Below are 12,177 nucleotides of genomic sequence, written 5' to 3'. Positions count from 1 at the left end.
TGCAGGGCCGCGGCTTCTTTCTCCTGCTGAGCACTGGGCGGGCCACATAAATGCCCTGGCAGGCATCATGGCGCCCGCAGGCATTGCATTAGGGACCACTGAGCTAATGCAATGCCAATTATTAAAAAAAGCAATGCTGACAATTACACATCACTACGCCTATCTTCAGTACCAGGTAAATTGGTTGAAACTATAGTAAAACAAAACAAAAAAACTCTCCGGAATTATCAGGCACATAGAAAAACACAATATGTTGGGGAAGAGTCAACATTGCTTTTGAAAGGGAATTCATGCCACACCAAACTATTCAAATTCTTTGAGGAAGTCAACAAGCATGTGGACAAGGGTGATCTAGTCAATAAATGTATGTAGACTTTCAAAAGGTCCCACACCAAAGGCTCTTAAGCAAACTATGCAGTCATGGGATAATAAAGAAAGTCCGCTCATGGATCAGTAGCTGGCTAAGAGATAGGAAACAAAGGATAGGAATAAACGGTCAGTTTTTACAATTGAGAAAGGTAAATAGCTGCATCTCCCAAAGGATCTATACATACAAAATGATAGCGTCTAAATTAGCTGTTACCATTCAAGAAAGCGGTCTTGGAGTTATTTTCAGAGAACTATCCATGATATCAGTTCAGTGTGCAGCGGCAATCAAAAAAGCTAAGAGAATGTAAGGAACCATTTGGAAAGGAATAGATAATAAGACAGAAAATATCGTAATGCTACTACACAACTACACGATAGTCCCGCACCTTGAATACTGTATGCAATTCTGGTTGTCCCATATCAAAAAAAGATATATTAGAAATGGAAAAGATGCAGAGAAAGGCAACAAAAATGATTAGAGGTATGGAACAGCTTCCATATGAGAGAGAAAAAAGATTTCAACTGTTCAGCTTGGAAAAGAGACAACTAAGGGGGCATAGTATAGAGGGCTATAAAATCATGAATGATATGGAGAAAGCAAACAGAGCAGCGTTATTTATCCCTTCACATAACACAGGACTTAAGGATCACCCAATGAAATTAACAGGGAGCAGGTTTAAAACAAACAAAAGGATGTATTTCTTCATACAATGCATAGTCAACCTGTGGAATTCATTCTTATGGGATGTTGTGAAGGCCAAAAGGTATAAACAGGTTCAAAAATGAATTAGATAAGTTCACCGAGAATAGTTCCATCAACGGCAATTACCCAAGATAGTCAGAGATGCAACTCCATGCTCTGGGTATACCTACAACTCCAACTGCCAGAAGCATCTGCCATGGTCAGAGACAGAATACTGGGCTAGATAGAGCATTGTTCTGACCCAGTATGGCTGTTCCTTTGTTCTTAACTACAGTGATGCTACTGCCCCAGTTACAAATCATCTTCCTTCCTCCTTCTGAGTGAGCAAAAACAGCCAACGTGGAAAGAATGAAGTAGCGGCAACTTATCTTAATCTTGCAACAGCTGCTCCCCACTGAGCGAAAAATATATAACTTACCAGAGGCACTATTCAAAACCACAAGTTTAGAATAAAACTGCATAAGGCAGAGGTCCCCAACCTTTTTGAGGCCAGTAGCACATTCATGTTTTTAGAAGAGTGTGGCGAGCACCAACAATTTTTCAAGGCTTATTTTGTATTTGTACATTAAATAATATGAAAAACATATTTAATATTCTTCCCATTCTGGGTTGAAATAATATGTACATTGTCTCTTATCTGAACCACTCATTTTGGTGCAAAATGTTAAAAAAATAAATAAATTGCAAAGCACAAGAAAACAGCAGTATGAGTGCAGGAAGAATACTCACATACAGGGCTGGCTCCAGGCACCACTGGAGCAAGCAGGTGCCTGTGTTAGAACATGCTATGGGGCAGCATTCCATCCATTCTGCAGAGGCGAAGCGGATTTTTTTCTTTTTTTTTTTTTTTGGGCAGTTCTGGGAAGTACAGGGAGAAGCCTGAGAGAAGCTGCGCAGCCTGCAACCCCAGAGTACTCTGTCCCCAGCAGGTGAGGGGCCCTGGAATCTCTCCTCTGCTGGGCACTAGGCGGGCCCCGTGCCTGCCGGGGACAGAGAACACTGGTGCTTGCAGCCCTGGAGTTCTGTGTGTCCAGCAGCCCCGGAGTTCTCTGTGCCCGGCAGGCACAGGGCCGTGGCTTCTCTTCTTGAAGCTGGAAAGAAGCTGCAGCCCCACACCTGCCGGAGACAGAGAGCACCAGCACCCGCAGCCCTGGAGTTCTCTGTCCCCGGCAACCACAGGGCAGCGGCTTCTTTCCCCTGCTGAGCAATAGGCGGGCGCACATAAATGCCAGGGTGGGCGCCACGGTGCCCACGGGCACCACGTTGGGGACCACTAGCATACGGGATATAAATCCTCATGCTTCTGAGCATAAGCCAAATCACCACCTGCCTGGGATTAGGTAGAACTGTTTAATTTTTGTATTGCAGGGAATCATGGCTGCATGGGGCAGTGTTGCATCTTTTTCTGAAACATCTGGTACTGGTCACTGTCAAACACAGAATACTGGTCTAGACCAGGGGTTCTTAGCCTTTTTCTGTAGAGACCCCCCTCCGTCCCTCGAACATACTATAAAAACTCCATGGCCTAGCTGTGCCACAACAACTGTTTTTCTACATATAAAAGCCTGGGTTGGCATTAAGGAGTAGCAAGCAGGGCAGCTGCCCAGGGCCCCATGCCACAGGGGGCATTGCAAAGGTAAGCTGATTAGGGTTCGGCTTCAGCCCCACATGGTAGGGCTCAGAGCCCCAAGCTGCAGTTCTGTGTGACAGGGCTTTGGCTTTCTGCCCTGGGCCCTAGCGAGTCTAACACCAGCCATGCTTGGTGGACCCCATGAAACCTGCTTACGGGCTCCTAGGGAACCGCGGACCCCTGGCTGAGAACCACTGGATCTAGACCTACCATTGCTCTGATATATTATGATACTTCTTATGAAGAAGGGGATCTTTAACATTACACAACCTACCAAGCAAAGATAACTGAATAGAATTACATATTTTTTGTGTGCGTGTGAGAAAAAAATCACAGTTCACTATGAGGTTACGCTATACTTTTCTGAAGCCACTGAAAGTGACAAATTTATACTAGCATAAATTACTACGATCAGTAATAACTGTAATAGTATCAGTTTTTATAAACTATTTTTGTTAAATTGATCCTAATTTAGGCAGTGATAAAGGAATGTTAAATTATCACATTTTCATTTTGGAAACTTCTTCAGACAGTCATAGAACCGTACAATGCATCTTGCTCATGTGCTCAGAGGTCACTGCAATAAGGTCTTAGGGTTTGTTTACATGAGGAAGATGCACCAGTTTAACTAAGCGCACCGCTACACTGCACACTGCTTTTGGCAGCATGTAGAGTAACTACGCATGTAGGCCCCCTAGCACATGTATAATTAGCAGTGAGACATGGCTTAAATGGGTAAAGACAAACCTGAAGGATGTGGGCATGTAAGTACATACCCTACATGGCTCTCTATTCGTCCAAGCCATGCCTCCCTGTCTTTGCTGATATTTTTAGCAGTATAACATTCTGCTGCATCCCCACTGCTGGAGCCTTTCCCCTGCACAGGAAAAGAATTGCAACAGGGAAAGATTCTGGCAAGGTGAGGCAATGGGGAAAAGCCTGGGCAGTTCTCCATTGCAGAGCCTTTCCCTGCTGCATGGAAAGACTCTGGTGGGGATGAAAGGCTCTGCCAGCTCCCTGCCGTTGGAGCCTGCCCCCAACACAGGAGCAGTGGGAAAAGGGTTTAATATAGAGATATGCCTATCTCATAGAACTGGAAGGGACCTTGAAAGGTCATCAAGTTCAGACCCCTGCTTTCATTAGCAGGACCAAGTACTAATTTTGCCCCAGATTCCTAAGTAGCCCCCTCAAGGACTGAACTCACAACCCTGGGTTTAGCAGGCCAATGCTCAAACCACTGAGCTCTCTCCCCCCCCAGTCAGCACCCCACTGCTGGAGCCTTTACCCACGGAGGGTGAAAGGCTCTGGCACCACAGAGCTGCTAAAGCTTTCCCCCCATAATGTCTCCCCCATGCCAGAGTCTTTCACTGACATGTGTAACTACACCCTGCAGTGTGGACACAGCAGTCTTTTCACAGAGGCTTGTAGCTACATGTACCCTAAACGCTGCTGCCAGTGATGTGTAGTGCAGACACAGCCTCAAGGTGTAATTTTAAAACAATTTAATTTATGCCAGTGCAAAAGGCTGTGTGAACACTTCAGTTCTGCTTAAGTCAATTAGGAATCAACTTAAGCAAAATGAAATAAGCCTGTTTTAAATTAAATTAGAGTGTACACACAGCATTTTGCACTTGTTTAAAAATGTTTCACGCAGAAGCAGTGCAACTTCTGCACACATACAAGGGCTTATATTAGTGAACTTGCACTGAGTTTATCAACTTCTGTGGCTGACTCAATGCTACCCTTAAGCTAAGCAGACAGAAAATCAAAAGAACCTTACATGTTATCAAATACTGATATTACTATAACAGAGGCCACAGCTAGTATTATAACAATCCAATTTATGAAGTGTAATAAAGCATTAAGAATATGGGTACCTGTCACTGTCTGAACAAACTATGTTTACATTAACTAAATGTTAATAAAGATACATTGTTTTTGTAATCGAAAGTTACCAAAGATACATATATAAAACTGTTTAAGAAATTCATAGTGGGATGTATTACTGCAACAGAGTAAAATTGTATCAATGAGAACAATGATTATTGAACTAAAAGTTTAAGTTTACATCTTTATTCCATGTAAATATTAATAAATTACCTTTGAGAAGTCCAGAATTATCAATGGGACCAGGGTACACATTCTGATCTCCCATCTGGTATTTGTCCCAGCTGTCAAACCCAACATATTTTTTCCACTGTTTGAACCAGCGACTATCCACTAAATACCTTGAAAAGAGAAAACAGAGAATTACTGGCAAAATCTGAAGCATGGTTTTAGTACTTTAATATAACTGACATAAAATAAGGTAGGATAGTTGCATGTGAATTACTCTGATTTAAGGGGCACCATCTATCGGAAATCTTAAAAATGTGCGTCTCTCTCTCTATATATATATATATAAAAATGCACCGGCAGATATCTAAAGTCACCCTGTCAATCACTCCTCAGGCCTCCAATCTCTTTTAATTTTAGGAAGATTAAGCATTACAACAGCATGTTCAAATTTTCAGACACAGGTAACTTCCAGTTTGAATTGTACTTTACACAGAACTCAATTTTTCACCTAATGAAGTAAAGGCAAAATTCCCACTGACCCATAGTGCAGTCAGTTGAAAAATACGTCAGTTCTGCAGAGATTGGACGTGTCAAGCATTACTACACACACATGCAAAGCATTACAATTGTCAGCTTGGATTTCTTCTGCTTCATGCAATTCCCAAACCTGATTTAGTAACCTTTAAAACTGATGCTTTTAAAGGTCCATGAAACTTATTTTTTCCTCCAAGGAGGAATCCATGCAACTGGCCAAAGAGAAAACACAAGATGAAAAATATTAATCCCTCCGTAACCGATTTCTTCCACAGTGCAGTCTGCTTGATTCCGCCCATCTTTTTTAAAATTAGCAAAGTTTATAATACAAGATAAAAAAAACCCTCTATAAAATCAGTACAAGTGATAAATAAAACAATGTAAAACTTTAGAGCTTACAAGTCCACTCAGTCCTACTTCTTGTTCAGGCAACTGCTCAGACAAACTAGTTTGTTTACATTTGCAGGAGATAATGCCACCTGCTTTCTGTTCATGTCACCTGAAAGTGAGAACAAGTGTTCACATGCCATTGTTGTAGCCAGCATCGCAAGATATTTACATGCCAGATGCGCTCAAGATTCGTATGTCCCTTCATGCTTCAACCACTATTCCAAAGGACAGGTTTTGCTCAATAACAATCAAAAGCAGTGTGGACCAACACATGTTCATTTTCATCATCTGAGTCAGATCCCACCAGCAACAGATTTTCTGTTTTGATGGTTCAGGTTCTGTACCCGTATCAGAGTGTTGCTCTTTTAAGATTTCTGAAAGCATGCTCCACATCTGATCCCTCTCAGATTTTGGAAGGTAGTTCAGATTTTTAAACCTTGGGTCGAGTGCTGTAGCTATCTTCAGAAATCTCACATTGGTACCTTCTTTGTGTTTTCTCAAATCTGCAGCGAAAGTGTTCTTAAAATGAACTACTTGCACTGAGTCATCATCCGAGTCTACTATAACATGAAATATATGGCAGAATGTGGGTAAAATAGAGCCGGAGACATACATTTGTGACTGAAGAACTTGGGGGAGAATTGTAACTAACTTTTTTTTTTTTTTTTAAATGAGCATCATCAGCATGGAAGCACATCCTCTGAGATGGTGGCTGAACCATGAAGGGGCATATGAATGTTAAGCACAGGGGTTCTCAAACTGGGGGTCAGGACCCCTCAGGGGGATGCAAGGTTATTACATGGGGAAGGGTCACAAGATGTCAGCCTCCACCCCAAACCCCGCTTCGCATCCAGCATTTATAATGATGTTAAATATATAAAAAAATGTTTTTAATTTATAAGGGCGGTTGCACTTAGAGGCTTGCTATGAGAAAGGGGTCACCAGTACAAAAGTCTGAGAACCACTGATCCAAAGAAGCTTCTTTATTCAACAGGGAAAAACAGGAATTTGAACAACATAACAGAACTGGGAAAAAATGTACTAAGATGACAAATTGTACCAGCAGGGCTGGTGCGACTCTCCACTCCTCCAGCCTGTTACTGCTCAACCTCTATTCTCCCTTTCAGTCTTCAAGTCTTTCCACTCTGATGCCCACAAAGCAGTCAGCCAGGCAGTGTTCAACACATTTAAAACAAAAATCAAACATTTTCTACACAGCCACAGCACTCATCTCCTGTCTTGATTAATGTAGCCTCTACATTAGCACTCCCTGCACTCATTTCTTTTTTTCTTCAGGAGATGCAAAATGCTGTCCTAAGGCCATCATTTTGACTGCATCATGCTGTTCCTACTTGTATTCAGAGCCCAATAGCTCCCATTTTGCCATCACGTTAAATTTAAGGTTTTTGTGAACCCCTTAAAATACTTCCACACTGCAGTTAAAAACACGCAACTGGGCCATGCCGACTGACTCAGGCTAAGGGACTATTTAACTGTAGTGTAGACATTCTAGTCAGGCTAGAGCCTGAGCTCTGGGACATCCCCAGCCCCCAGCACGGGGTCCCAGAGCTTGGGCTTGGCATCTACACTACAATTAAACAGCCCCTTAGCCCACGCCAGCTGGCACGGGCCAGCCATAGGTGTCTAAATGCAGTGCCAACATACCCTTAAAGGCCCATCATAACTTCACCCGACTTTTTTACCCTTGTCTTTGGAAACTTTGATAATTCCAGAACTGCTCCACCAGTTCTGTCAGCCTTGAGAATCTTTTTGTCAACGTAATCAAATCTTTTTCCCTCACTTGGTTCCCCACATTGCCTATAAACAGAACATTATCCTGAGCTGGCATACAAACCCACTGTCCTTTCCTCATTCACTTAAAACTTCCTAAAGTGCAACTTCTTCCATAATGTTTACAAGAAACTAGCTAGCTAAGCCACCTACTTATCTGTTATCATATGAATGAACCAGGTATGCTGTGATTCTCCAACCTTGAAGTAAACATTTTTTCTGGGAAAAGGCCAAGAAAGGAGGCGGGGTGAGGGAGGCAAGCTAGGAAACTTTAATGAAATAGAAAGCATGACATATTATGCAATACATGCTGCATGCCTATTCACTCCTCAAACATAAAAACATTGTCAAAAATGAAAAGCATTAAGTAAAACACACACAATAAATGGAGTCCCCAGTCTACTGACTACTTTCAAACTTTCCTTTCTTTTGCATCTGTTAGATATCAGTACACTCTGAGCAATCATTGATGCTGAGCTGGCCAAACAGGAATTCAGATCTTTTAAAAATTGACAAAATTCTGAATTCAGCGGTCCTGTTGGTGAGATAAGAGGGGACTGTATGCACAGGGGTTGGGTGGATGGGGGAGCAGCTCCTTGCACAGGGATCCCTCCCCCTGCAGCTGAGGCACAATTGGTGTAGGAAATGAGTGATGTGGGAGGGCAGGGGGAGTTTGCAGAGCTTCCTGCAGCTGAGGAAGAAATCTGGGGGTGGAGTCTGACCCAGTGCTGGATGCCATGTCAGGGAAGAGGATGTCCCATCCTCCCTAGCAGAGCCGGGACTAGCAGCTGATCCTGGTCAGGATAGGAGCCACCAGCCAAGTCTTCCCCAGGCCCACCCTCTGCCCCACAGTGATTTACCTCTCTGCTGGCTGCCCTGGGCACTAAAAAATACTGATGTGGACGGTCGCATGACTGCTCTTGTGGCTTTCCTTTTCTCCCCTCACCGGAAAGTCATTTTTTCTGCAGGGAAGCAAAGGAATCTGTGGGGGACATAAATTCTGCGCATGTGCAGTGGTACAGAATTCCCCCAGGAGTAAACTTCCTGTGGTTCTCATTTTAGATGTAGAATGCATCTGCAGGAATGCATTCTTCCACTGTATGTTACAAGGTGACTTCTCCCATTCAACCATCCATCTTGCATTAAAAACCATAATGGTTTTTAATTCTCCCTCAGATTTTCACTTTAATTCTACATCTGTAGTATTTGGTAATGGAACTGAAAGCTGAACGTGTCTTGTTGTATACCTGAAGTGCAGTACTTAAAATGGTTTGGTTAAATTACTCATTTTGTGCTAGCATAGCTCTCAACCTTCAAATCTGCCAGTGTGTGACACTAGCAATCAAAACGTGCAATAAATGACCCAAGTGTGGAATACCTGTATTTTGCTGTGTTTCGTACCACAGTTTACAGATTATAAGCATTTTATACTACAAAATCTGTTCTAATTGTGCAAAATATTAAAAAAAAATATCAGGAAAACAAATTCTATCAGATGAAACCATTAGGTCTCCCACACAGGTCATTAGAATTTGAATCCTGTACCTTCAGATCTCGAGCACAGACTTCTACCTTTTGAACTACACTAGTAAGTTACCTTTCCGGTAGATCAGTTCTGGAAGGGGATTTTAGCAAATAGTTTCCAACTATCAACCAACCCTTTTAAAATTCATGGATGCAAGATATGCTAGCTCAGTGGTTAGAGCATTGGCCTGCTAAACCCAGGGTTGTGAGTTCAATCCTTGAGGGGGCCATTTAGGGACCAGGGACTTAAAAAAAAAAGTCTGGGGATTTGTCCTCCTTTGAGCAGGGGGTTGGACTAGATGATCTCCTGAGGTCCCTTCCAACTCTTATATTCTATGATATGCTGATTTTAAAACATCTAACTTCAGTAGTTTCTGTTGATCATCCCCAGTTATACTAGTGGAATAGAAAGAGTGTTATCAACATATAATGATATTGCATCATCTGTTTTTTCCTCAAATACAGAACAGAAATATATATTGAACACTTCTGCCTTTTCAGCATTATTACTGATAATTCTACTGTCTCCATCTAGTAATGAATCAATACCATTGTCAGGATTATTTTTGTTCCTAATATATTTTAAAAACTTCTCCTTATCAGCCATAACTCCGCAGGCCACACATTTCTCCTTGTGTCCCCTGGATATCCGTATCAATTTCTACAATTCTTAACTTTGGATATGTATTCATTCTCATCAACTTTCCCTTTTTTACATTTGTTATTTATTAATAAATAATAAATATTAATTTACATCTGCTCTCATTTCTCCTCTAAACCAGGTCTTTTTTTTTTTTTTTTTTTAAAAACACACCAGCACAGCCTTTTTCCTCTATTGTGGCTTTTTGAGAATCTAGTAAAGTGTCCTTAAACAATTCCCAATTATTAGTCACATTTTTATTAAATTCTTCTTCCCAGCTGATTTGGCTCATAATTGTTTTCAGCTTTGTGAAACTGGCTCTCTTAAAGAAACAAGTATATATATTACCTATCTGGACTTTGTTCTGCTTGCTATCTTGATATCACACGTACCACTGAATGTGCAAGGAAAGCCTCTCACTCTCATGGTCCAAACTGTTTCCAAAACTCTCCTGTTAGCTGCCTTTGTTTGGGGCTCATGAGTTCGCCTAGCAAGTGACTTTTTATACTAAAAGTCTTCTCTGATTAGCTCAGCTTCATCAGCCACCACCGGAGAGTGATTAGCCACTGAGGGCATGTCCACGCTGCAGTTAGACACTTACACCTGGCCCATGTCAGCTGACTCTGGCTTCCGGGGATTGGGCTATCGGGCTGTTTAACTGCAGTGTAGACTTCCGGAATCAGGCGGGAACGTGGGCTCTAGGACCGTGCGAGGTGGAAGAGTCCCAGAGCTCAGGCTGATACAATTAAACAGCCCTGCAGCCCGAGCCCCAGTCAGCTGGTATGGGCCAGTCGTGGGTTTTTAATTGCAGTGTAGACCTACCCTGAGAGACTTCACACAGCTGGGTTCACCAAAGCTCCAAGGGCTAAAGCCATCTCAATCTTGCTATTTAAAAATCTCAATATTTTATTCTACAAATATTATCTAGTTTCATTAATTCAATTTATTCAATCCTTTATTTCCAACCACTTCATAAAAAATGTTGAGATTGGTCCCAAACCCCAACCCCCACATCTGTCCTTCCCCCTTGTCTGCTCCCGTCAACACCTACCTGAATTCTGTCCTCAGATCTGCTGTCACCCAGCTTCCTCTATCAGTTCTGACCCCACATCTGCCCCTCACCCCCTATATCCCCTTTGCAGCTCCAGGGGTTCTTCAAAACCTGAGCCAGATGAGCAGGTGAAAGAAATGGATTCTCAGATATTCTGATTGCCATATTTGGGCTGGGAAGGAATTTTCCTTCAGGGCAGACTGGCAGAGACCCTGAGGGGGTTTCGCCTTCCTCCGCGACGTGGTGCACAGGTCACTTGTTGGAAGATTCTCTGCACCTTGAGGTCTTTAAACCAAGATTTGAGGACTTCAGTGGCTCAGACACAGGTTTGTTACAGGAGTGGGTGAGTGAGATTCTGTGGCCTGCGTTGTGCAGAAGGTCAGACTAGATGATCAATAATGGTCCCTTCTGACCTTAAAGTCTATGATTCTATCTTTAAGCATCCTGAGTGATGCTTACACCAATGCTTGGTAATCACTGAACACTAATTGCCCACTTGCAGTATTCTCAGCAGCTTTCAGATTTGCAACAGTTTGACAGAGAGTGAATTCAAAATTTTAAATACTGAAAAGATTAGCTATCACTTTTATGTAGAGGTATGTTATTGATATCCTACCTTCCCAAATTTTGGAATTTCCAGTAAAGCAGAACTTCCCAACAATTCACAAATCTACCAACTCTTCAACATTTAATGACAGTTAATTTTACCCACTAGCCACAATTCTCTCTAGTCTCTGTGCATTGCCCTTCCTGTTTGAACTTATACATTAGACGAATCTGTTCAGCCTTCCCTTTAATTTAAAACTGTAAAATAAAATTTGAATACTACTAAAATGTTATTTCACGTATAAAAATTTTTGAAATGTTATGTTCCTATAAACACTTCAATGTGGTAAAGAAAGAAAAAATGAAAACTAAAAAGCATCCAATTGAGTTTTTTCCTTGAAAATACGAAATAGCTGGGTTTTTCAGAACCCAAGGTTTATACTGAAGTAAAGTTAAATGTTACGACGGTAGGGCATAAGGATACTGGAATTGAAGATGATCAGGTTGCATGGAGAAATACAAGTTTAACCTGCAAAAAATGAGATCTGTAGCTAATGAACCATGTATTCTCTCTGTCCACTTTTCTTGGATGTTGTATCCCTCTGCCTGCTCTGTTAAGACTGATGCTTTCTGGTCCAGGAACTGACTAATCCTCTGTATGCCTAAGCACACTGAGCACAACCACAAACATAAATACTACTACTACCACCACCATGGATAAAACTGGGCGGAGTAAACCAATAAAACACAGTGCTCTGTTCTACCACAGAAATTAGAGAGTAGCAATTTCCTAAAAATGCTTTAAGTTTTTGGATTGTTTGCAACTCAAAGTGAATACAACAGCTCAGTTATCAAATCTACACACTGATCATTTTGGAGACTTTTTTGCAGACATGTAATACCTTAGTCTCAGGGATGTATTTGACCATATTAATCACAGT

At 41.9% G+C, this 12,177-nt stretch overlaps 1 protein-coding gene across 8 annotated transcripts in view; it reads right to left on the bottom strand.

Annotated features, from left to right (window-relative positions):
• Positions 1-12,177, bottom strand: part of USP15 (ubiquitin specific peptidase 15) — a 131,695-nt gene that overhangs the window by 105,412 nt on the left and 14,106 nt on the right. For all 8 annotated transcript variants that reach the window (XR_007769402.1, XR_007769420.1, XR_007769426.1 and 5 more), the window contains exon 2: positions 4,803-4,930. Coding sequence is in view for 5 of the 8 variants with exons in the window: in XM_050923363.1 (XP_050779320.1) it covers positions 4,803-4,930 (128 nt within the window). In the remaining 3 variants the exon portion in view is untranslated. The remainder of the gene's footprint in view (positions 1-4,802; positions 4,931-12,177) is intronic.

The sequence above is a fragment of the Gopherus flavomarginatus genome, chromosome 1 (assembly GCF_025201925.1).
Source record: "Gopherus flavomarginatus isolate rGopFla2 chromosome 1, rGopFla2.mat.asm, whole genome shotgun sequence".
NCBI lineage: Eukaryota > Metazoa > Chordata > Testudines > Testudinidae > Gopherus > Gopherus flavomarginatus.
Note: the sequence above shows the minus strand (reverse complement) of the source record. Positions and strands in the feature narration are given on the sequence as shown.